Source organism: Mustelus asterias, chromosome 5 (assembly GCF_964213995.1).
Source record: "Mustelus asterias chromosome 5, sMusAst1.hap1.1, whole genome shotgun sequence".
NCBI classification, from domain to species: domain Eukaryota; kingdom Metazoa; phylum Chordata; class Chondrichthyes; order Carcharhiniformes; family Triakidae; genus Mustelus; species Mustelus asterias.
Genome location: NC_135805.1, coordinates 31,518,593 through 31,545,487, shown reverse-complemented (window position 1 = coordinate 31,545,487; position 26,895 = coordinate 31,518,593). Strand labels below are relative to the sequence as shown.

At 45.6% G+C, this 26,895-nt stretch overlaps 1 protein-coding gene across 1 annotated transcript in view; it reads left to right on the top strand.

The window, feature by feature from the left end:
- ccdc162 (coiled-coil domain containing 162) overlaps positions 1 to 26,895 on the top strand; it is a 224,150-nt gene that overhangs the window by 143,537 nt on the left and 53,718 nt on the right. The window contains exons 33-40 of the mRNA XM_078213536.1: positions 713 to 851; positions 4,260 to 4,413; positions 7,701 to 7,796; positions 8,560 to 8,724; positions 10,812 to 11,032; positions 16,776 to 16,914; positions 19,613 to 19,733; positions 24,892 to 25,001. Coding sequence (XP_078069662.1) covers positions 713 to 851; positions 4,260 to 4,413; positions 7,701 to 7,796; positions 8,560 to 8,724; positions 10,812 to 11,032; positions 16,776 to 16,914; positions 19,613 to 19,733; positions 24,892 to 25,001 — 1,145 coding nt within the window. The remainder of the gene's footprint in view (positions 1 to 712; positions 852 to 4,259; positions 4,414 to 7,700; positions 7,797 to 8,559; positions 8,725 to 10,811; positions 11,033 to 16,775; positions 16,915 to 19,612; positions 19,734 to 24,891; positions 25,002 to 26,895) is intronic.

Here is a 26,895-nt window from a genome sequence, read left to right as displayed (position 1 = left end):
AAAGTGGCAATGCAGGTGGAGAAGGTAGTCAAGAAGGCATACGGCATGCTTGCCTTCATCGGCCGGGGTATTGAGTTTAAAAATTGGCAAGTCATGTTGCAGCTTTATAGAACCTTAGTTGGGCAGCACTTGGACTATAGTGTTCAATTCTGGTCGCCACACTACCAGAAGGATGTGGAGGCTTTGGAGAGGGTACAGAAAAGATTTACCAGGGTGTTGCCTGGTATGGAGGGCATTAGCTATGAGAAGAGGTTGGATAAACCTGGTTTGTTCTCACTGGAGCGATGGAAGTTGAGGGGAGACCTGACAGAAGTCTACAAGATTATGAGAGGCATGGACAGAGTGGATAGTCAGAAGCTTTTTCCCAGGGTGGAAGAGTCAATTACTAGGGGGCATAGGTTTAAGGTGCGAGGGGCAAGTTTTAAAGGAGATGTACGAGGCAGATTCTTTACACAGAGAGTAGTGGGTGCCTGGAACCCGTTGCCGGGGGATGTAGTGGAAGCGGATACGGTAGTGACTTTTAAGGGGCGTCTTGGCAAGTACATGAATAGGATGGGAATAGAGGGATATGGTCCCCGGAAGGGTATGGGGTTTTAGTTACGTCGGGCAGCATGGTTGGTGCAGGCTTGGAGGGCTGAAGGGCCTGTTCCTGTGCTGTAATTTTCTTTGTTCTTTGTTCTATGTTCTATGTTACTGCTTCACATTGGGACAGGTTCAGAGCTTCAGGAGATTCAGGCTCAGATAGATAACCTTCAAAATCCACGGGATCCTGCCGCTGTAGCTAAGCTTCTCGTTCTCAAAAGAGAGGTCATGTTCTTGCAGTTTGATGCTGCTGTTCGCCATTCAATCAGGTAACCAACATATTCTATAAAGAGTCATTTTGAATGGAAATGTTACTGCCGGTTAGTTACTGCAAATTGTGGAGTTCTGGCTCAGGGATTGGAAATTTAAATCTCTTTACAGAAAGGCCTCCTGTTACATAGAGCCTTTCGCATATTCAGGATCCCCCAAAGTGCTTACCAGACATTGAATTACTTTTGAAGTATAGTCACAGTGTAGTGCAGGACATTCAATTTAAATTTAATGTAATTTAAGTCTCAGACCCCCACTGGGATGTGTTCCTATGGTTACTCAGAGATGGGTAATTGGGAGAAGCACAATGATATTCAGCTGTGTGTGTTTGTGATGGAACGTGAGCTCTCCACTAACAACAGCATCTCTTCAACTGTCCAGCCTGTTTAATAAGTGCAATGCACAAAAACAAATGATTCTTCGGATGTCTAGCTCTGGTCCTACTGACCTCGAGAAGCGTCGAGCGGGTGACTGATACAACGGGCGATATTCTCTGGCCTCCCCATGGTGTTTGTCTCGGCAATGGGAGACAGTGTGCCGTTCGCTGGCAGCGAGATCGTCTGCTCCCGCCCCGTCAATGGGAATTCCCATTGAAACCTTCCCACACCACCAGAAACCCGCAACAGGGACTGTATCACCGACGGGACCAGAGAATCCCACCAGCGTGAACGGACAGAGAATTCTGGCCATAGACTATCTTTTTGTCAAGGAAAGAGGAATTCCTGCAATAAGTCATTCCGCTCGTAATGAAAGCTGATTGAACATTTTTTATGTTTCACTTCCCTCTCCCGCTCGCTTGGCACTGACACATAAATACACACCTACGTCTACACGCACACTCACACCTATGGCAGCGTTTTTCTTACACAAACAGCAATGCGATAATGCCCCGATAATCTGTTTTTTGTGAGGAGAGAGATGGGGCCTCGGTTTAACTTCTCTCCTCTGGAAGCACCTGCGATAGTGCACTGCTCGCTCAGTACCGCACTGGAGTGTCAGCCTTGATGTTTCTGCTCAGGCCCTGAGGAGAGATGATGAGAGGAGACGAACATCCAAGATAACACCGACATTGACCAGTTGACTCACATATTTGCACCTCCTCACACACTTACAGGTCTAAATAGGTCTCAGTGTAATTTATTATTTAATGAATATTGCAATCACAGTTAGCACAGCTCACCTGAAATTAATGGTCACAGTGACATGAGACCGAATCAAAGAAGCTTGAATGGATACTATCCTGTTTTCAAAATAGATAGAAGTCTCACAACACCAGGTTAAAATCCAACAGGTTTATTTGGAATCACGAGCTTTCGGAGCGCTGCTCCTTCATCAGGTGGTGAGTCACTCACCTGATGAAGGAGCAACGCTCCGAAAGCTTGTGATTCCATATAAAGCTGTTGGACTTTAACCCGGTGTTGTGAGACTTCTTACTGTGCCCACCCCAGTCTAACACCGGCATCTCCACATCAAAATAGATGCAAGTTGTCTTGATCTCTCCCTCATTTTTGTCTTTGAATCTGGTGCAGTGGTGTATGTGATAGTAAACTGATCATTTTTGTTTCTGGGTGATTTATTCACACAGGGACCCAAGCCAAATTCCAACTAAACCATCCTGAGAATTAACAGCCAGGCTACTGTCGACATTTCATTGTTTTACATCAATGGTAGAAGTACTTAATTAGCCATTCAGAATATTATTACACATCTGTCTATTTGATCAATGGTGCCTGATTGTTCACTAGTTAGCAACATAATGAGAGAATTCAGTTAATATCCTGACTCACAGGAATAAACCTCAGGCATTTTATATTCGCCACCTGAGCCCAGAGATTAATTTCGGGCCTTGAGCTCACTTTTTTAATCTATTATTATTTGTGTAATATATATCATTTTTTAAAATTACATTTTTTTGGGTCAATTTTTCTACTGACAGCAACCTTTTGTCCTGTAGCAGATTTTCAGCATTCTCCACAGCCTTTGATATTTATGATATTCATAATAAATGTTTTATACATTTGTAGTGTGAGTGTTGCTGAATAAACCAACATTTATTAGCTATCCCTAATTGCCCTTGAGAAAGTGGTGGTGAGCCGCCTTCTTGAGTCGCTGGAGTCCCTGTGATGTAGGTACACCCACAGTGCTGTTAGGGAGGGAGCTCCAAGATTTTGACCCAGCGACTGCGAAGGAACAGCGATATATTTCCAAGTCAGGATGGTGAGTGGCTTGGAGGGGAACTTACAGGTGGTGGTGTTCCCGGGTGTCTGCTGCCCTTGTCCTTCTAGATGGTAGTTGTTGTGGGTTTGGAAGGTGCTGTCTAAGGAACGTTGGTGAGTTCCTACAGTGCATCTTGTAGATGGCACACACTGCTGTTACTGTGTGCTGATGGCGGAGGGATGGAATGATTGTGGAAGGGATAACAATCAAGCGGGCATGCTTTGACCTGGATTGTGTCAAGCTTCTTGAGTGTTGTTGGAGCTGTACTCATCCAGACAAATGGAGAGTATCACATCATACTCCTGACTTGTGTCTTGTAGATACTGAACAAGCTTTGGGGAATTAGGAGATGAGTTATTTGCCATAGTATTCCGAGCCTCTGATGTGCTCTTATAGCCATGGTATTTATGTGGCTAGTCCAGTTCAGTTTCTGGTCAATGGTAACCCCAAAGATGTTGATAGTGGGAGATTCAGCGATGATAATGCCATTGAATGTCAAGGGGCGATGATTAGATTGTCTCTTGTTGGAGATGGTCATTGCCCGGCATTTATGACTTGCCACTTGTCAATTCAAGCCTGGATATTGTCCATTTGGTCATGGGCTACTTTCATATCTGAGGAGTCGCAAATGGTGCTGAACATTGTGCAGTCATCAGCGAACATCCCCACTTCTGACCTTATGATGGAAGGAAGGTCATTGATGAAGCAGCTGAAGATGGTTGGGCCTCGGACACTACCCTGAGGAACTCCTGCAGTGATGTCTGGGGCTGAGATGACTGACCCCCAACAATCACAACTACCTTCCTTTGTGCCAGGAATGGAGGCTTCCAGAGAGATAATTTACAGTACATCAGCAGGCAGTGATGTGTCCTACATACATCTTAAATGTAAATTCTCTCTCAGCCACATATATAATTGAATAATTCTGCATTCCATCTATTATCTCATGAATATTGCCAGTAGTGTGACTCATCCAGTATCATCTAGGTCAGAGTTATATAACCTGCAATATGGATGTTTTATCTGGTCTGATTTGAATGCTATTTGATTATTATGTACACAGTGTGCTGCAGAATAGTAAGCTGTATATTAAGCCTTCATTTTCGCCAGTTGTTCTGTCTCAATGAAGGAAGCAGTTATTGTATCTTCTGTGCTGATAATTCACATTCTGACTTCTTGCCTTTTTACAGGGAAACATTCCTTTCTGCTGGTAACGTGTCAGCTTTTCAAACAGTAACGGACAGTATGCGCCAAGCACTGCCCGCCATGAGTAACTCTGTAGTCAGCAGCCTATATGGGTCATTACTTCCCCTGCCACAGCCACTGGATGCATGGAATGCCAGGGTTAGTATAAGTTGGGGGTCAAGCACGTCAATCCTGAACTGACTAAAATCAGTCGGAATATTATTTTCAACAGCTCCATGGTTTCCGAGGTCTCCATTGGGATTTCGATCAGTTATGGCGCCGTCTGCTCTTTTGGTATAGGACACTTCACCTCGTATAGAATAATGTCAAGCATACAGCTTGGAATCTGATAATTCAATCAACTGGTCAATGCCGGTGTTTGTGTTGGACATGAGTCTCCTCTCACCCCCCTTCACCTCTCCTCTGAGTCACAGGTTTCTGGGTTCAAGTCCCACTCCAGGGCTTGAGCAGAAACGTCAAGGCTGACACTCTGGTGTAGTGGTGAGGGAGCGCTGCACTATTACAGGAGATGTTAAACTGAGGCCCCATCTGCCTACTCTACTGGATGCTAAAGATCCCATTGCACGATGTTGAAGAAGATCAGAGGTATAGTCCCAGTATCCTGGCCAATAGCTGACCAATAAGCAGCATCACAAAACACAGATTATCTGGGCATGATCACATTGGTGTTTGTGGAAGATTGGTGAATGTTGAAACAGCTACTGCAGTTCTTATATTACTCTTCACAAGTACTGCATTGGCTGTAAAACGCTTTGAGCCATCCAGTGGTTGTGAGAAGAGCTGTATAAAAGCAGGTCAGTCTGTCTGTAACCCAATCAGCTTATCCTTCTGTTCCTTTCTCTCTCGTGTACTTATCTAACTTGCCCTAATGAGTGTGGGGAATTGTAAAATTCCATAAGAATTTCACAGAATCACAGAATTGTTACAGCGCAGAAGGACGCCATTCAGCCCGTCCTATCTGCATTGACTCTAAAGGAGCAACTTGCCTAGTGCCACTCCCCTGCTTTCTTTCCGTAACCCTGCACATTCTTCCTTTTCAGTGAAGTCGAATACCTTCTTGAATGCCTCATTTGAACTTGCCTCCACCACACTCTCAGACAGTGCATTCCACACCCTAACCACTCGCTGCTTAAAACAGTTTCTCCTCCAATCACTTTTGCTTCTCTTACTAATTATTTTAAATCTGTGCCCTCTCATTCTCGATCCTCATCAGAATGGGAACAGTTTCTCCCTCCCGACCCTGTCCAGCCCCCTTATGATTTTGAACACCTCAATCGAGTCTTCTCTCGTCCTTCTTTTCTCTAAGGAAGACAGTCACAACTTCTCCAATTTATCTTCATAACTGAAGTTCCTCATCACTGGAACCATTATTGTGAATCTTTTCTGCAGCCTCTCTAATGTCTTCACAACCTTCCTTAAATGCAGCACGCAGAATGGATAAACTAATCCAGCTGAGGCCAAACCAGTGTCCTGTACAGATTTAACATAAGGTGAAGCAATTTACTTGCACTTCAATTTAGTCTCCTGTATTTATTACTCCCAATGTGGACTTCTCTACACTGGGGAGACCAAGTACAGACTTTTTAAAATTCATTTACACGATGTTGGCTTCATTGGCTAGGCCAGTATTTATTGCCCATCCCTAATTGCCCTTGAGAAGGTGATGGTGAGCTTCCTTCTTGAACTGCTGCAGTCCATGTGGTGTAGGCACACCCACAGTGCTGTTAGGGACAGAGTTCCAGGGTTTTGACCCCAGTCGGGTAACCGCTTTGCAGAACATTTCTGCTCAGTCCACAAGCATACAGTCCACAAGCATATGACATGCATAGGCAGCTGGGATCAAGTGGGATCCCTTGAAGTGTATAGACGGTGTAGGAGTAGAGTTAAGAGAGAAATCAGGAAGGCAAAAAGGGGACGTGAGATTGTTTTGGCAGATAAGGCAAAGGAGAATCCAAAGAACTTCTACAAATACATAAAGGGCAAAAGAGTAACTAGGGAGAGAGTAGGATCTCTTAAGGATCAACAAGGTCATCTATGTGCGGATCCACAAGAGATGGGTGAGATTCTAAATGAATAATTCTCATCAGTATTCACTGTTGAGAAAAGCATGGATGTTAGGGAACTTGGGGAAATAAATAATGATATCTTGAGGAGTGTACATATTACAGAGAAGGAGGTGCTGGAAGTCTTAAAGCGCATCAAGGTAGATAAATCCCCGGGACCTGATGAAGTGTATCCTAGGACATTGTGGGAGGCTAGGGAGGAAATTGCAGGTCCCCTAGCAGAGATATTTGAATCATCGATTGTCACGGGTGAGGAGCCTGAAGATTGGAGAGTGGCAAATGTTGTGTCTTTGTTTAAGAAGGACTGCAGGGAAAAGCCTGGGAACTACAGGCCGGTGAGCTTCACATGTGTAGTGAGTAGATTGTTAGAAGGTATTTTGAGAGACAGGATCTATAGACATTTAGAGACACAAGGACTGATTAGGGACAGTCAGCATGACTTTGTGAGTGGAAAATCATGTCTCACAAATTTGATTGAGTTTTTTGAAGGGGTAACCAAGAAGGTAGATGAGGGCAGTGCAGTTGATGTTGTCTACATGGACTCTAGCAAGGCCTTTGACAAGGTACCGCATGGTAGGTTATTGCATAGGGTTAAATCTCACGGGATCCAGAGTGAGGTAGCCATATGGATACAAAATTGGCTTGATGACAGAAGACAGAGAGGGTGATTGTAGAGGGTTATTTTTCAAACTGGAGGCCATGTTGGGTCCACTGTTATTTGCCATTTATATAGATGATTTGGATGAGAATTTAGTAGGCATGGTTAGTAAGTTTGCAGATGACACCAAGATTGGTGGCATAGGGGACAGTGAAGAAGGTTATCTAGGGTTGCAATGGGATCTTGATCAATTGGGCCAGTGGGCTGATGAATGGCAGATGGAGTTTAATTTAGGTAGATGCAAGGTGATGTATTTTGGTCGATCAAACCAGGGCAGGACTCAGTTAATGGTAGGTCACTGGGGAGAGTTACAGAACAAAGAGATCTTGGGGTATATGTTCATAGCTTCTTGAAAGTGGAGTCACAGGTGGATAGAGTGGTGAAGAAGGCATTCGGCATGCTTGGTTTCATTGGTCAGAACATTGAATACAGGAGTTGGGACGTCTTGTTGAAGTTGTACAAAACATTGGTAAGGCCACACTTGGTGTCTCATATTGAAATAAAACTAGAAAAAGACAGAAAGAGTTATTGGCCCGAAATGTTAACACTACCTTCCTCTCTCCACAGACCTGATGAGTGTTTTGGACATTTTCTGGTTTTATTTCAGAGTTTCAGCATTTGCAGCATTTTGCTTTTTATATTTCATAACTGGACTTATTTACAGTTCAACTCTTCCGTTATTGACCCAATATTTTCTTTTCTAGGCCTCTGCATTGTTTCCCTGGAGAACCTTCTTAGCAAGAGAAGGATTTGTACCAGTGATGCTCGGCAACTTTCAAACCATTGAGTATAGTATGCAGGTAGAAACATTAATTTGGTTGCATCTTCTCTGCTACGGAGAGCTCTTTAGTTGTCAGTTTTGGTTTTTATATATTGTATCTCAGAATGGTACATAACTGGGGATTTCAAAAAACGGGTGTTAAGATAAGTGACAGCCTGTGCAAAGAGTGACACTGATGTATGATGATATTACACAGATAAGAGCAGGAGGAGGCCATTTGGCCCTTCGAGGCTGCTCCGCCATTCATCACGATCATGGCTGATCGTCCAACTCAATAGCCTAATCCTGCTTTCTCCCCATAACCTTTGATCCCATTCACCCCAAGTGCTATATCCAGCCACCTCTTGAATACATTCAATGTTTTCGCATCAACTACTTCCTGTGGTAATGAATTCCACAGGCTCACCACTCTTTGGGTGAAGAAATGTCTCCTCATCTCCTTCCTAAATGGTCTCTCCTGAATCCTCAGACTGTGACCCCTGGTTCTGGACACCCCCACCATCGGGAACAACCTCCGTGCATCTACCCTGTCTGGTCCTGTTAGAAATTTATAAGTTTCTATGAGATCCCCCCTCGTTTGCCTGAATTCCAGCAAAAACAATCCTAACCTGGTCAATCTCTCCTCGTACATCAGTCTCGCCCTGCCCGGAAATTGATGCTGAAAGTTATTGCCTTTGCAAGTGTGTCAGGTTGCAGCCAATCACCACAGAAACCTAAGGCCCAGAGGTGTGACACCTACAGAGCCTGTTGATCAGATTTGCTGCCATTTCTCTCTGATCCAGATGTGTCTGTGCAAACTGAACGATCGTGACCGAAATGTGGCCAATGCTGAACTACTTGCTGTCTCCCTTTTGATGGAGGATGTGATGGAGAATGGGAATGAAGCTGTCCTGTTGACTGAACAGGATGAGGAGCCACATGATGAGTCAGTGACCCAAGGGGAGCAGGTAAAACCTTCACCAAGAAAAATGGGCTGAAAAATGGCAAATGGAATTTAACGCAGACAAGTGTGAGATATTGCACTTTGGAAGGACAAACCAAAGAAGAACGTACAGGGTAAATGGTAGGACTCTGAAGAGTGCAGTTGAACAGAGGGATCTGGGAATACAGGTACAGAATTCCCTAAAAGTGACGTCACAGGTGGATAGGGTCGTAAAGAGTGCCTTTGGTACATTGGCCTTTATAAATCGGAGTATCGAGTATAAAAGTTGGAGTGTTATGGTAAGGTTATATAAGGCATTGGTGAGGCCAAATTTGGAGTATTGTGTACAGTTTTGGTCACCTAGTTACAGGAAGGATGTAAATAAGGTTGAAAGAGTGCAGAGAAGGTTCACAAGGATGTTGCCGGGACTTGAGAAGCTGAGTTACAGAGAGAGATTGAATAGGTTGGGACTTTATTCCCTGGAGCGTAGAAGATTGAGGGGAGATTTGATAGAGGTGTATAAGATTTTGATGGGTATAGATAGTGTGAATGCAAGCAGGCTTTTTCCGCTGACGCTAGGGGAGAAAAAAACCAGAGGGCATGGGTTAAGGGTGAAAGGAGAAAAGTTTAAAGGGAATATTAGGGGGGGCTTCTTCACGCAGAGAGTGGTGGGAGTGTGGAATGAGCTGCCGGATAAAGTGGTAAATGCGGGGTCACTTTTAACATTTAAGAAAAACTTGGACGGGTTCATGGATGAGAGGGGTGTGGAGGGATATGGTCCAAGTGCAGGTCAGTGGGACTAGGCATAAAATGGTTCGGCACAGACAAGAAGGGCCAAAAGGCCTGTTTCTGAGCTGTAATTTTCTATGGTTCTATGGTTCTAATTATTTAAATTGCATTCTTATCCCTGGCTGAATGATTGGTGACTTGACTGGGACGAATATTGACCTCAGCTGCCCAGTGGGAAGTTGATGGGTTTGGGAGCGGCCATTTGGTTTACATCCTGCCTGGTTTTTACTTTCTGGTGATCTTTTCAATCCTGCCAGATTGGGGAAAGGAAATGGGCAGCTGCCTGGAAAATGCATGGACGAGATTTATTCAACAGAGGTTTCAGGATGGCACGGTGGCACAGTGGTTAACACTGCTGCCTCACAGCGCCAAGGACCCGGGTTCAATTCCAACCTTGATTATTATTTGATTATAACAAATTCAGAGGCATGGTTGGTTGGTGTTAACTCCAATATATTCTGCCTCAGAAATGATAGACTGCTTCCCTCAAATGAGAATTCCCTGTTCTCGACTATTCTATCATGGGGAACTATTGATTCGATGTCATTTGCTTTAGCAGACTTTGTAGCTAAACAGCTCTGGTGTAGATTCCTGGGAGCAATTCAACCTGGCTGTCTTCTCAGTCCACAGAATCTCTACAGTGCAGAAGGAGGCCATTTGGCCCATCAAATCTGCACCTACTCTCTGAAAGAGCATCTTACCCAGGTCCACCCGCACCGCTTTAGCCCCATGACCCTGTGTATTTACCGTGGCCAATCAACCTAACCTACACATCTTTGGACTGTGGGAGGAAACCGGAGCACCCGGAGGAAACCCACGCAGACATGGGGAGAATGTGCAAACTCCACACAGACAGTGACCCAAGGCTGGAATCAAACCCGGGTCCCTGGCACTGCAAGGCAGTAGTGCTAACCATTGTGCCACCCTTAAGTCAAGAAAAGGCAGGGGGGTTGAAGGAAAGGGAACATGAAATAAAGAAGTGAGAATTGTTGTGGTTCTTTTTATCTTACGTGCAGCATTGTGATCCTTGTTGGTCATCTCGTCCCAAAGATTTGCACAAGTGCAAACAAATATGCAGAACTATGAAGGACAGCAGGCCACTCACTCAGCTAACATTTACACCAATGTAACCTCATGATTTTCTATATTATGTAATTGGGAAGTAAACCACTAGTTTGTAACATCTAACACTGCCCACCTCATGAGGACTCTGGGTCCAGCTGAAGTTGTCTATGATAATATGTAATTTACTCAATTATAAGTGGCTTTCCTGGGCTGACGCTTGATTTCTCGACACTTTATGACTTTTGGTGTTTACTGCAGGAAGATGATGTTGAAAAGAAAGATGGGGAACAATCCTCATTCAGCAACATGGCGCCCTCTTTGAAAACAAAGGAGCCTATATCAGCGTACGTGGCTCTGAAAGCCTTCCTAATATTATGGAAACAACTTGAGGTGTTCAAGGAGGAATGGGGCAGGCTCAAGCTTAACGTGGAGCAGATCAACTCTGTGACCCTCTACAAACAATTCTGCAAAGTTTACAGGTAAGAAAGATAAATGCAGAAGATGAGAATCTTGTAATACGTAATTCTCCGTCTTTAGCAGGCATTAGTTGTATTATGCTGCAAATTATCCTCTATTCTCTGAGAAACTGCACTGAGTTTGCTGCATGCAATTATGTGCTAGCGGAATGAATATTGAAAATGAAATTCTCCACCCCTGAGGTTGCAATTATAGTCAACTGTTGGATAAAAGCAGATTACTACAGATGCTGGAATCTAAAACCAAAAGAGAAAATGCTGGAAGGGCCATTTTCGCCAACTCCAGTGATGGGAGTGGTGTAGGGTATAGTGGAGGGTGGACTAGGTTATCCCAGAGGGAATGGTCTCTGCGGAATGCTGACAGAGGGAGTGAGGGGAAGATGTGTTTGGTGGTGGTACCACACTGGAGTTGGTGAAAATGGCGGAGGATTATACTTTGCATGCGGAGGCTGGTAGGGTGAAATGTGAGAACAAGGGGGACTCTATCCTTGCTCTGGGAGGGAGGGCAGGGGGTGAGGGTTGTGGTGCGGGAGATGGACTGCATGTTGTTGAGGGCCCTGACGACAACTGTAGATGGGAATCCACGGTTGAGGAAAAAGGAACATATATTAGTAGCACCACTCTGGAAAGTGGCATCATCGGAACAAATGCGACAGAGGCGAAGGAGCTGAGAGAAAGGGATGGAGTCCTTACAGGATGGAGGGTGTGAAGAGCTGTAGTCCAGATATCTGTGGGAGTCAGTGGGCTTGTAATGGATTTTGTTTGTTAGTCTATTGTTAGATATGGATATCTACCAATAATCTACCACTCCTCCACTGTACCCAACACCTCTCCCGTCACTCATGGCACCTTGCCATGCAATGGCAGTAGGTGTAACACCTGCTCCTTTATCTCTTCCATGCTCACCATCCAAGGTCCAAAACATTCATTCCAGGTTAAGCAGTGTTTCACTTGCACCTCTTTCAATTTGGTCTATTGCATTCGCTGCTCCCAATGTGGCCTCCTCTATATCGGAGAGACCAAGTGTAGACTGGGTGATCGCTTTGCTGAGCACCTTCGGTCTGTGCGCAATCAGGACCCTGACCTTCCAGTTGCTGCCATTTTAACACACGATCCCGCTCCCATTCCCACATGTCTGTCCTTGGCCTGCTGCAATGTTCAAGTGAAGCTCAACGCAAACTGGAGGAACAGCATCTCAGCTTCCGGCTCGGCACTTTACAGCCTTCCGGTCTCAACATCGAATTCAACAACTTCAGATGATTTGCTTTACCACAGCTCAACCCCTTTGTTTTCATTCTATTTTATTTTATCATTTATTGTTCTCTACCTTTTATTTCTTTATTGTCTTTCTTCATTTTTCTTCCCCCCCCCCTCACTCTTTCCCCCTACTTTATCCCCTTCCCTCAACTTTTCTCCCCCTTTGCTTTCCCTTTTCTAAATTTTACTTCTGTCCCATCCATTCCTCTCCTCCTCCTCCCCCCCCACCCCCAAACTCCCCCCTTCCCCCGCAACCCCCACAACATCTTCATTTTAGCTTCTCTGCCGTTTGGCCATTCACACCCTTTATTCTCTCTGTGGACAGCCATTAGCAGCCTTTCCCCCTGGTTTGACTCATCTTTCATTCCCTCCCCCTGTAGTATAAATATCTCCCACTTTCTATGCCTTTTAGCTTTGACAAAGGGTCATCTGGACTCGAAACGCCAGCTCTTTTCTCTCCTCACAGATGCTGCCAGACCTGTTGAGATTTTCCAGCATTTTCTCTTATAGTCAAATATTGATCAGGTTGTTCTACATTCAGCTAAAGAGTTTGTGCACTTAAGGCTGTTCCCAAGGTAATATGATTGGGGAAGAGGATTTTGGGGAATGCAACATGGAAGAATTGATATCAGCCTGTGTAAGAGGATTTGGGCATTTCCATGTCAGTTTTCAAATGTCTTAAACCAAGGATAGGTGCGTTATACACATCACCATGCAGATACAGGATTAATACAGCTTTCTTGACAGTAAATAGAGACCCAAGACTCCCTATCAACTGCACGCTACCCAGTTTAGCACTCAAAGAACAAAGAAAATTACAGCACAGGAACAGGCCCTTCGGCCCTCTAAGGCTGCACCGACCATGCTGCCTGACTTAACTAAAACCCCCTACCCTTCCGGGGACCATATCCCTCTATTCCCATCCTATTCATGTACTTGTCAAGACGCCCCTTAAAAGTCACTACCGTATCCGCTTCCACTACCTCCCCCGGCAACGGGTTCCAGGCACCCACTACTCTCTGTGTAAAACATCTGCCTTGTACATCTCCTTTAAACCTTGCCCCTCGCACCTTAAACCTATGCCCCCTAGTAATTGATTCTTCCACCCTGGGAAAAAGCTTCTGACTATCCACTCTGTCCATGCCTCTCATAATCTTGTAGACTTCTATCGGGTCTCCCCTCAACCTCCGTCGCTCCAGTGAGAACAAACCAAGTTTCTCCAATCTCTCCTCATAGCTAATGCCCTCCATACCAGGTAACATCCTGGTGAATCTTTTCAGTACCCTCTCCAAAGCCTCCATATCCTTCTGGTAGTGTGGTGACCAGAATTGAACACTATATTCCAAGTGCGGCCTAACTAAGGTTCTATAAAGCTGCAACATGACTTGCCAATTTTTAAACTCAATACCCTGGCTGATGAAGGCAAGCATGCCGTATGCCTTCTTGACTACCTTCTCCATCTGCATTGCCACTTTCAGTGACCTGTGTACCTGTACACCCAGATCCCTTTGCCTATCAATACTCTTAAGGGTTCTGCCATTTACTGTGTATTTCCTATCTGTATTAGACCTTCCAAAATGCATTACCTCACATTTGTCCAGATTAAACTCCATCTGCCATCTCTCCGCCCAAGTCTCCAACTGATCTATATCCTGCTGTATCCTTTGATGTTCCTCATCGCTATCCGCAAATCCACCAACCTTTGTGTCGTCCACAAACTTACTAATCAATCCAGTTACATTTTCCTCCAAATCATTTATATATATATATTTATAAAAGGTCCCAGCACTGATCCCTGAGGAACACCACTTGTCACAGCCCTCCATTCAGAAACGCACCCTTCCACTGCTACCCTCTGTCTTCTTTGACCGAGCCAGTTTTATATCCATCTTGCCAGCTCACCTCTGATCCCATGCGACTTCACCTTCTGCACCAGTCTGCCATGAGGTACCTTGTCAACGGCCTTATTGAAGTCCATGTAGACAACATCCACTGCCCTACCCTCGTCAATCATCTTCGTCACTTCCTTGAAAAACTCGATCAAGTTGGTGAGACACGACCTCCCCTTCACAAAACCATGTTGCCTCTCACTAATACGTCCACTTATTTCCAAGTGGGAATAAATCCTGTCTCGAAGAATCCGCTCCAATAATTTCCCTACCACTGATGTAAGACTCACTGGCCTGTAATTATCTGGATTATTCTTGCTACCCTTCTTAAACAAAGGAACAACATTGGCTATTCTCCAATCCTCTGGGAAACTCGTGTGTCCTCAGGCCAGCGTGAGTACAGAAACACCCTGTTCTCACTCTAGCACAGTGATGGGAAACCTAGGCTGGTGAGTGGGCCTCTTGAGTGATCCTCCTTCATCTCAGTGGGCTGCAAGATTGAAATCAGGCTTGTTCACTAAAAATGACCCTGTGAATAAGATTAAATACATTTAATACACGCTGAACATTTCATAATGAGTTATAGAAAATGCTTAGTCATTTATATATTAATAGAACTCTCACCAAGCTCAAATAGTAAAAACAAAATAAACATTTACACTTGGGAAGCAGAGGGAGCGTACGGTTCTTACAGTCAATGTTGTGAGCAATCAGTGTGCACCTCACTTCACTTGTCCTTGCTTTACATGCGAACCACTACAGTCACACTGGTAGGAAAAAACTACACAGACAGAAATCAGCAGAACGTGGCAATCCTGCCCAGGGACAACAGTCAACACAATGTCTTGTGGGCCACATCCAGAACCCAGATGGGCTGCATGTATCCCCCAGGCCTCAGGTTGCCCACCATTGCTCTAACATGATTCAGCTGAAAACCTACCTGGTCAACCAGCCCTGTTCTCTATCTTCAATGGGAAGCTCCGAGAGGGACTTGCCTCATGTGAATTTAGTGCTCAGCATGAGAAAAGGTCCATTTGATTGTAGCAGCTCCCCAGTGATTGTCAGATTGAATATTTCCATCCGTTACTTGGCAAATTTACCTTTCTCATTGTGAGAGTGTCTAGTACCTACAGAAACTACTTTGCAGATTCCTGCAGAAACCATTCCCTGTTGAACTTTTCCTCCACTCCCTAATAGTTTCCTACCTCCCTAATAGTTTCCTAACTCTCGAATGGCTTCCTAACTAAATCACTCCCCGCTAGTCTCATTTCTCATTTTTGGGTGGCACAGTGGTTAGCACCGCTGCCTCACAACGCCAGGGTCCCAAGTTCAATTCTGGCCTCAGCTGACTGTCTGTGTGGAGTTTGCACATTCCCCTCGTGTCTGCGTGGGTTTCCTCCGGGTGCTCTGGTTTCCTCCCACAGTCCACAGATGTGCAGGTTAGGTTGATTGGCCATGCTAAATTGACCCTAGTGTCAGGGGATTAGCAGGGTAAATGTGTGGTGTTGCGGAATAGGCCCTGGGTGGGATTGTGGTCGGTACAGACTCGATGAGCCAAATGGCCTCCTTCTGTACTGTAGGGATTCTATGATTCTATTCCATGAAAATAGATAGTGGAGAAAAGCTGGAAAGAGCCTGTGAGCAGGTCCTGGGCTGTCATTTACTGAAGGAGGAGTGGGGAGATGTACGGAGACAAAACGTTGTTGTAACAACCAATCCTTAGCCTTTTGTGTTTGGAGACTCCACATGCATTTGCAGCCGGGTACGGTATGATAGCTGTAACTATCCAGTCGCTTAGCAGTATATTTGTTTTTATCAACAATCAGATCTTAAGAACAACTTTTGCTTCTCTGAAGCAGAACAGGTACCCTTTTAGAGTATCAAATGTCTCTGGTATGGAGGGGATTAGCTATGAGGAGAGGTTGGAGAAACTTGGTTTGTTCTCACTGGAACAACAGAGGTTGAGGGGCGACCTGATAGAAGTCTACAAGATTATGAGGGGCATGGACAGAGTGGGTAGTCAGAGGCTTTTTCCCAGGGTGGAAGAGTCAATTACTAGGGGGCATAGGTTTAAGGTGCGGGGGGCAAGGTTTAAAGGAGATGTACGAGGCAAGGTTTTTACACAGAGGGTGGTGGGTGCCTGGAACTCGCTGCCGGGGGAAGTAGTGGAAGCAGATACTATAATGAATTTTAAGGGACATCTGGGCAAATACATGAATAGGATGGGAATAGAGGGATATGGTCCCCGGAAGGGTAGGGGGTTTTAGTTCAGTCGGGCAGCATGGTCGGTGCAGGCTTGGAGGGCTGAAGGGCCTGTTCCTGTGCTGTAATTTTTTTTGTTCTTTGTTCTTTAAAACTTGTTTGTTAACTGCTTCCAAAAAATTTCTTCCAAGAAAATCCGTGAAACAGGACTTTGCCCTCCAAACCATAGAATCCCTATGGTGCAGAAGGAGGCCATTCGGCCCATCGAGTCTGCACCAACTCTCCGAAAGAGCACCTTACCCAGCCCCACTCCCCTCTCCCCCCACTGCCCTATCCCAGCAACCCTGTGCATTTACCATGGTCAATCCACCTAACTTGCGCATCTTTGGACATTCTAGATTAGAAATCATGTACCCAGCTATGAATGTCATTGCCTGTCAGTTAGGCATGGAAGATGAGTATGAAAGAATGGTGATGGACAACCAGCCACTACTCCCACCAAAGGGGACATCAGATGTGGAAATAAAGACTCAGCAGGTATGTTGGACACATCTCAGTCAAGGCAGAGTTTGGTTTAGGTTCTTTTATTGGGCATTTTTATTTCAAAGTGTTTCCCCCATAAACAGCGAAGCATTTCATGTAGTTCTTATGGCTTTCTATTTAATTCAGTTCTAGTTACCAGAATTGTTATTAATGCTTGCTCTGTTGACAGGAAACCTGGCTCTCTCCACATTTTATTATTAGGCCCAAACAGCTCCGCTGTTATCATTTAATTCCTGGTCGTGTATTTATTTAATTCCTGGTCGTGTATTTATTTCATTCCTTGGCTTTGATGCCAAGGGTAAGTTCAGACAGCCGCGGGGGTCACAGGGGCCATTTTAGTTAAATAAAGAGGGCAGGTATTTTCGAATGTTGCCATGCCCTACCACTGATAAAGTTACCGGGGATGATAGCGACAAAACTGCAGCCATTCAACACTCCATGGGGCTATAATTGGCTGCAAGCAAGACTTGCGGCCATTTCGATTGGCTGACCGCTCTGTAGGCCTAGCAGTGTCATTGGGGCTAGTGGCCATTGCTGGGACTACAGACAGAGCCCAGCCCCCAATTGCCAGTAGCCCAGGACACAGATAAGTGCGGGAGTTCATGGTGGAAATAGGAGTGGGAGGGGTGGGGAGAGGGGTAGGGATCGCGTTGAGAAGGGAGGGAGCACTGGTTGGGTGGGGGGAAAATAGGTTGGGTGGAACTGTGGATTGGGGAAAAAAGGCCCATGAGGGAGGCTCCTTTTCCAGAGGAGCAGTCTAATCTGCCAAGCTTCCCCCCTGCTCCTGACCTCCTCCCACCGACCAATAAAACTGCACTCAGGTGGGAAGCAAGGGGCCACAGGGGCCATTTTAGTTAAATAAAGAGGGCAGGTATTTTCGAATGTTGCCATGCCCTACCACTGATAAAGTCACCGGGGATGATAGCGACAAAACTGCAGCCATTCAACACTCCATGGGGCTATAATTGGCTGCAAGCAAGACTTGCGGCCATTTCGATTGGCTGACCGCTCTGTAGGCCTAGCAGTGTCATTGGGGCTAGTGGCCATTGCTGGGACTACAGACAGAGCCCAGCCCTCCTCCCACCGACCAATAAAACTGCACTCAGGTGGGAAGCAACCCTTAAGCAGCCATTAATTGGCTACTCATGGACCTCAACTGGGACGAGGGCAGCTGGGTGGTCCTTAGCTTCATCTGCACCCCATAAAATTTCAGGCAGGTAAGCAGTGGAACAGTCACTTGGAATATTTTATGCTCCCACTACCTGCAAACCCACCAATGGAAAATTCTGCCCATAAATTGAAGTTGTGTAGATAGAGCAGCAGGAGGTGATCAATTAGATAATTGATTAATTCATTAATTGCCATCATAAGCAGTAAATAAAGCAGGTGAGAACCTTGAACACAGAACAAGAGAATGATCTAACTCTGCTAAAGTGGGAGAAACAAACTGGATGAAAAGAAATAACTTGCATTAATGAGAAATTTTCATCACATCAGAATGTCCCAAAGCACTCTACAGAAAATCAAATACTTTTGAAAAAGAGACGTTGTTAATTTAGAAAATGTTGGCAGTCAATTGCCCCAAAGAAGTTCCCATAAACAGCAATGTAGAATGTAAATAATCAGATAAGTGTTGGTTAAGGGAGGAATGTTGGCTGGGACTCGAGGAGAACTCCCTCAGTCTTCTTGGTGTGGTGCCGTGGAATACTTTCGGCCTACCTGAGAAGGGAGATGGGGTCTTGATTTAACATCTCATTTGGAAGACAGCACCTCTGATAGTGGTCTATATGGCACCTGGATTGAGTGCTCAGGTTTCTGGAGTAAGATTTGATTGAGTGGCAGGAGTGCTGGACAGCTTGGAGGAATTAGCTGAAATGGTAGAGCACTCGCTTAGCATGTGAGAGGTAGTCGGATCGATACCCACGTTCTCCACTGTGAGTTTGGGGTGGCACAGTGGTTAGCACTGCTGCCTCACAGCGCCAGGGACCCGGGTGCAATTTCCAGCTTGGGTCACTGTCTGTGTGGAGTCTGCACATTCTCCCTGTGTCTGCGTGGGTTTCCTCCGGCTGCTCCGGTTTCCTCCCACAGTCTGAAAGACATGCTGGTTAGGTGCATTAGCCATGCTAAATTCTCCCTCAATGTACCTGAACAGGCGACTAGGGAATTTTCACAGTAACTTCATTGCAGTGTTAATGTAAGCCCACTTGTGACACTAATAAATAAACTTAAACTTAAAAAAAACTCAAAGCTGACACCAACATGGACCTTGCTCTTCTTTCAGTTCCTACAGTCCATTTTTCAACCACAATCATGATTTACGACTCCTTCCTTTCATTAGCTTTTCACTCAGAAGTAAATTGAGAAACTTGGTCGATTAGTAAACGTGAGGATCTGGAGAGGGGGGAAGTGAAGAGAAGAGGTTTACATGAAGACTAATCGTAGAGTCAGACAGACATTGGAAGTTTGAAAGATTGAAATGAGGAAAGTGACACCGATACAGAAAGTGATAGAGGGGGAGGCAGAATAGAAACACAGAGGCAGCCAGTGTTGTAGATGTCTCTGAGCAGCACCATTGGACTGGTAATTATGTATGTTGCATTATAATGAGCTTTCTTTCTGTCGTCGGTGCTTCCACAAGAACCCGAGACGCAAAGTCAAGCAAAAGTTGAAGCAAATGTGTTTTTTTGTACAGCTACATAAAATCCTTGAGAGTATGGAATGTTACCTGATCAATGAGCTGCAGAAGAAAATCGCAAAGGAGATGACACTTGTTATGTCGGAAAGAGCCAGAGGAGAAGCTACTTTGCCGATAGGTAATTAATGACCCATTCATTGATAGTTCCTCACTTTACCAGCTACTGTTTGGTCAAGAAGGTAAAATGAAGCCTCATAATATAAATTGCACCAGGCAAATAATTGGTTTTGAGCTTTTGGATATCAATTCATTCTGGGAGATATGTTATTCAATTCAATTCAACTTTTATTGTCATTGTATAGTGCACAAATACAACGAAATGTGAGCTTGCAGGCTCCTAAGATACAAAAAATAGCAAATGCAGTAGTTATTATAGAATAGTGCCAATAGCCATTCAGTGTATACATGCATATTGCACAATGCCCATCGCCTGGGAATATGTTAAAGGATGGAGTTCAGCTGGGTAACAGCTCTGGGGAAGAAGTTGTACTTGAGCCTGGTCGTACAGGCTCGAATGCATCTGTAGCGCCTCCCAGGTCGCAGGGGGCAAACAGTCTGGTTGGGATGGGTGGGATCTCTAGTGATGCTGAGAGATCTCTGCAGACAGCGTCTGTGATAAATGTCCTGGATGGCTGGTAGCTGGGTGCCGATGATGTTTTGATGACCCACTGCAAAGCTTTCCGGTCAGAAATGGAGCAACTGCCGTACCACACTGTAATGCAGTTCGACAAGATGCTCTCTATTGTAGAAGTTTGAAAGAAGCTGGGAGAACAGGTTGGCTCTCTTTAGCCTCCTCAGGAAGTATAGCCGAGCCTATCATCATCTATCATCATCTCACGTGAGAACACCATCCACCAGGTACACGGTACCTACTCTCGCAACTCGGCCAATGTTGTCTACCTGATACGCTGCAGGAAAGGGTGTCCCGAGACATGGTACATTGGGGAAACCATGCAGACGCTTCGACAATGGATGAATGAACACCGCTCGACAATCACCAGGCAGGAATGTTCCCTTCGTGTTGGGGAACACTTCAGCGATCACGGGCATTCAGCCTCCAATCTTCGGGTAACATTCTCCAAGGCGGCCTTCAAGACACACGAAAGCGCAGAGTCGCTGAGCAGAGACTGATAACCAAGTTCCGCACACATGAGGACAGCCTCAACCGGGATCTTGGGTTCATGTCACACTATCTGTAACCCCCACGACTTGCCTGGGCTTGCAAAATCTCACTGGCTGTCCTGTCTGGAGACAATTCACATCTCTTTAACCTGTGCTTAACCCTCTCTCCACTCACATTGTCTGCACCTGTAAAGACTTGATTACCTGTTAAGACTCGCATTCCAACCATTATCTTGTAATTGAGTCTGTGACTATATATGGCCTGTTTCTGAACCCAACTCTCCACTCACCTGATGAGGGGGCAGCGCTCCGAAAGCTCGTGAAACCAAATAAACCTGTTGGACTTTAACTTGGTGTTGTGAGACTTCTTACTGTACCCACCCCAGTCCAACGCCGGTGTCTCCTCATCATTGAGCCTTCTTCACTAGGGAGGAGTTGAGGGACCATGAGAGGTCCCTCCATGATGTGCACACCCACGTTGTGAAGGAGGAAGAGCTGTAAAATTTCAGAATCTGCTAGACCTCTACGATTGGTAGTAACTCATTGGTCCCACATTAAACAATTTTCCTTTCTAACCTATTGAATCATTGAAGAATCATAGAATCCCTGCAGTGCAGAAGGAGACCATTCAGCCCATCGAGCCTGCACCGACCGCAATCCCACCCAGGCCCTATCCCCGTAACCCCACATATTTATGCAGCTAATCCCCTGACACTAAGGGACAATTTAGCACAGCCAATCCACCTAACCCACACATCTTTGGAGTGGATTAAAACCGCTCCAGCAACACTGGATAATAATAACAGCAGCAAATCGCTGGTATTTGGTAACAAGGACCTTAAATTTGAAATCCACCCCCTCAGGAATAGAATCACTCTGGAGATTATCATTTTGCTGCTTCCATCTGCAGATTTTACATTCAAAGGGACCACTCCATATTCTGTCCTCGAGGACACCCACTCTGCTTTGCCCCTACAGATGTCCAGTCCTATGAGAGCCGTAACCTCCCCTTCCCCACCCTCCCCGTCCCCACACACAAAACTCTCCCCCCATTGCTGGGAGCCCATCTGCAGACTGTAAGCACAACTGGACTGTGTCCTCCTTGGCACTGTGTTGATCAGGCTGCCACTGCTCTAGGGGAAGAGCCACGGCTCAAATAAATAAATATAAATATATTTCCTCCGATTTTAATTCAGTGAGGTGCTGGTATGGGGTCCAATAGAATGCAGTAAGTGCAGCGTTTTATATCTAATCAATGGCAGTGGTGGTGCTGTAGGTCTGTATGAAACAAGCTGAACGGCTGTATGTCAAGGGCCTCCCGAAACGTTGAAGGAGTTAGAAATTGGAAATAAAAGACAAGTAAATGGCAGAATGGATTCCAGACAGGCAAAAAGCGTGTCTCATTTCAGTGATACCTCCCTGGATGTGAAGAGTTGAAGAGAGGCTCTGTCCCTAACAACAACAGGTAAAGCCTGCAGTGGGGCCAAGGTAGCACGGTTGGAGGTAGTCAAGGAGGACAATAGGGGAGGCTGGGGTGGGGGTAGTCGAGGAGGACAATAGGGGAGGCTGGGGTGGGGGTAGTCGAGGAGGACAATAGGGGAGGCTGGGGTGGGGGTAGTCGAGGAGGACAATAGGGGAGGGGGGGTGGGGGTAGTCGAGGAGGACAATAGGGGAGGCTGGGGTGGGGGTAGTCAAGGAGGGCAATAGGGGAGGCTGGGGTGGGGGTAGTCAAGGAGGGCAATAGGGGAGGCTGGGGTGGGGGTAGTCGAGGAGGACAATAGGGGAAGCTGGGGGTGGGGTGCTGTGTTCCTGAATACAGCACAGGAAGCACTTTGATGACCTAAGCCTACCAGGAGATGGACAAGTACAGTGGCGCATTTACCCAAGTCCTGTTTGTGGGATCTTGCTGTGTGTAAATTGGCTGCTACTTTTTCTACATTACAACAATCCAAAAGCGCTTCATCGGCTGTGATAGGCCGGGCCATCATGAAGCCATAGAAGGCGCTATATAAATTCTCATATTCTAGTACAATTAAATCCTTCTCGTTTTCTGTGTTCGAGATTCGAGATTGGGCAGCATGGTGGCACAATGGTTAGCACTACTGCCTCACAGCGCCAGGGACCCGGGTTCGATTCCCAGCTTGGGTCACTGCCTGTGTGGAGTTTGCACATTCTCCCTGTGCCTACGTGAGTTTCCTCCAGGTGTTCTGGGTTCCTCCCACAGTCCAAAAGACGTGCAAGTTAGGTGCATTGGCTGTGCTAAATTCTCCCTCAGTGTACCCGAACAGGTGCTGGAGTGTGGCAACTAGGGAATTTTCACAGTAACTTCATTGCAGTGTTAATGTAAGCCTAACAAAGAACAAAGAACAATACAGCACAGGAACAGGCCCTTCGGCCCTCCAAGCCCGCGCCGCTCCCCGGTCCAGGATTGAATCCTGAATCCAGGATCCCCGCCCAATTTTCCAGCCTATCTACATACCAATATCCTATCCACCGAGCTGTCCCTCACAGCTACGATGCTTTGTTCATTACAACCTATTAACTCACCCCCACCCCCCCATTCCAGACCATGTGATCTCCAGGGAGAGGCGAAAACCCAGAGTGAAAAACCCCAGGGCCAATATGGGGAAAAAAAATCTGGGAAATTCCTCTCCGACCCCCTGAGGCGATCGAAACGAGTCCAGGAGATCACAATGGCCCTGATCGGAAAATGCTTCCCAACCCTAGTCATTTCCACTTCCACGAACACCATATAAATTCCCTGCCCCCGAGACAGGTTCCCAACTATCCGCAGTCTCGCTCTGTACTGGCACCAGCAAGATGATCATAGAATGAAGCCTTGAAACGAGAAACCAGGAACAATTAGCCCGCGCCGCTCCCTGGTCCAAACTAGACCACTCTTTTGTATCCCTCCATTCCCACTCCGTTCATATAGCTGTCTAGATAAGTCTTAAACGTTCCCAGTGTGTCCGCCTCCACCACCTTGCCCGGCAACACATTCCAGGCCCCCACGACCCTCTGTGTGAAATATGTCCTTCTGATATCTGTGTTAAACCTCCCCCCCTTCACCTTGAACCTATGACCCCTCGTGAACGTCACCACCGACCCGGGGTAAAGCTTCCCACCGTTCACCCTATCTATGCCTTTCATAATTTTATACACCTCTATTAAGTCTCCCCTCATCCTCCGTCTTTCCAAGGAGAACAACCCCAGTTTCCCCAATCTCTCCTCATAACCAAGCCCCTCCATACCAGGCAACATCCTGGTAAACCTCCTCTGTACTCTCTCCAAAGCCTCCACGTCCTTCTGGTAGTGTGGCGACCAGAACTGGACGCAGTATTCCAAATGCAACTACTCGTGACTAATAAATAAAGTTACTCAATTTGAACAGATTTTCTTTAATTAATTGGTCTCAATATAATTCATTTAATTTGTGAACTCCTGCTGGCCTGACCATTCAATTCTGTTTGTATTTATTTAAATAAAGAACTCTATTCTAAGGTTAGGCACCCAAAAACTGAGCCAGCTTGTGTTCTTCAAGAGAGTCAATCAGTAAGCATCATGCTTCTACACAGGGTGTACCATTTAGGACGGAGATGAGGAGACATTTTTTGACCCAAAGAATGGCGAGCCTGTGGAATTCATTCCCACAGGAAGTAGTTGATGCCAAACCACTGAATGTATTCAAGGGGCACTTGGGGCAAACGGGATCAAAGGTTATGAGGAGAAAGCAGGATTAGACTATTGATTTGGATGATCATCCATGATCTTAATTTATGGCGAAGCGGGCTCGAAGGGCCGAATGGCCACCTCTTCTCCTATCTTCTGTGTTTCTATGTTTCTATCCAAGTTCCTGAGCCTACTTCTCCACTTCACTGGCCTTTCCTGTTAATGAATCCCACAACTCTGTTCGGCCTTACTTTTTACCGTACATGTAACCTGTTCCCCTAGAACCTCAACCTTTTGCCACAGGGTTACTAGCTGATGGTTATTAATTTTCACTGAGGCAAAAAGGGTAAAGACTTTTATTTTTGGTATGATTCTGTGTTGGAACTGAAGGAGAACTGTTTGCAGCACCGAAAATGTTTTAAACACTGATAAGAAGGGAGGGGAATAAATGCAACTTACACTTGAAATTCCTCTTTTCCCTCTAGACGTTTGGAAACATTCAGTCATGACAGAAAATATCTTGATAGTGAGGCCTCAGATTGTTGAAAACTTTATTCAAAAATTGAAGGAGCGTTCACAAGAGACCGATGAAGAGGTACAGAATGAGTTCAATCTCTTAGCAACTCAAAATAATCCTGCGAATGTGTTATCAAATGTGTGATATTTGATATTTGAATCAAATGTCAACAGTCGGACTCAATTAACACGATTGTTTCTTGAATAATGGAGCTGCTGTGGGAGGTGGAGGTGTAGTGTTATTGTTGCTGGACTAGTCATCCCAGGTTAGTGCTCCATCCCTGGGTTCAAATCCCCCCCGCGGCAGATGGTGAAATTTGAATTCAATAAAACCTGGAATTAAAGTCTCAATGATGACCATAAATTCATTGTTGATTATTGTTAAAAAAAAACCCCGTCTGGTTCACCAACGTCCTTTAGGGAAGGAAATCTGCCGTCCTTATTTCATCTTTCCAGATGGCTCTTTTGAGTCAACCACAGCGACATGGTTGACTCGAAAAAAAGTTGAAATGCTTTTTTTTAAATGTCTTTTCATAATTCTGTTCATTAGGCACTCATTTTAGAATTCTGTAAATATCGCCTGTGCTCTTTTACACTTTTAATCTATGGATATTCCAAAGGAAAAAATAAATTTGAGTGTTTTTTTTTGTTTTCTTTGGGCTTCAGTCATACTTTGATGGGTATTGAGAGAGCTTTAACTTGGGTGAATGGGAATCTGTCCTTAAAGCGTGGTTACTTAGACTTACTCTTAACCTGGGGAGGGAATCTCATGGGATCAAATAGAGTGTCAACTTTACACCCACCCTCTGGACTCCAGTGGAGAATAAACTCTCATAGAATCCCGTCAGTGGCGAAGTGGCCATTCGGCCCGTCAAGTCTGCAGCAACTCTCTGACAGAATATCTTACCCAAGCCCTCTCCCCTGCCCTACCCCTGTAACACAGTAAGAAGTTTAACAACACCAGGTTACTGTGTTCTTACTGCGTTTACCCCAGTCCAACGCCGGCATCTCCACATCAGGACTACCCCTGTAACCCCACGCATTTACCCTGACTAATCCACCTAACCTGCACATCTTGGGCCACTGAGGGGCCAATCCATCTAACCTGCACAGCTCTGGACTGTGGGAGGAAACCGGGAGCACCCGGAGGAAACCCACGCAGATGCAGGAAGAATGTGCAAACTTCACACAGACAGTCTCACCCAAGGCTGGAATTGAACCCAGATCCCTGGACTTATGAGGCAACAGTATATAAAACCAGCTTTCACCCGATTCCCATCAATTTTCCAATGGCGGGTTAGATTTAAGCTTCCGTCATTGTGGGCAGTCACACCAAACTGTATGAGGCATTGCTGAAGGAAAGCCAGCACATCCCTGCCAACTCTGCTGCCCCCATTCACTCAAATGCAGTTCCAGAAGAGACCTGGAGATATCAAATACTGTGTAAGAATACAATGAGATACCAGCATGTCCCCAGCCTTCAGTGCTGCACTGGTGGGCAGGAGGGTACTTAAGTTTAGAAAGGTAACCCCCTGTCACGAGATGTTTAAATAACCTCTCCTGCTGCTCCACTGCCCAGTAAGAAGTTTAACAACACCAGGTTAAAGTCCAACAGGTTTATTTGGTAGCAAAAGCCACAAGCTTTCGGAGCTCTAAGCCCCTTCTTCAGGTGAGTGGGAATTCTGTTCACAAACAGAGCTTATAAAGACACAAACTCAATTTACATGAATAATGGTTGGAATGCGAATACTTACAACTAATCAAGTCTTTAAGAGTTTGTGTCTTTATAAGCTCTGTTTGTGAACAGAATTCCCACTCACCTGAAGAAGGGGCTTAGAGCTCCGAAAGCTTGTGTGGCTTTTGCTACCAAATAAACCTGTTGGACTTTAACCTGGTGTTGTTAAACTTCTTACTGTGTTTACCCCAGTCCAACGCCGGCATCTCCACATCATCTCCACTGCCAGCCAGTTCTG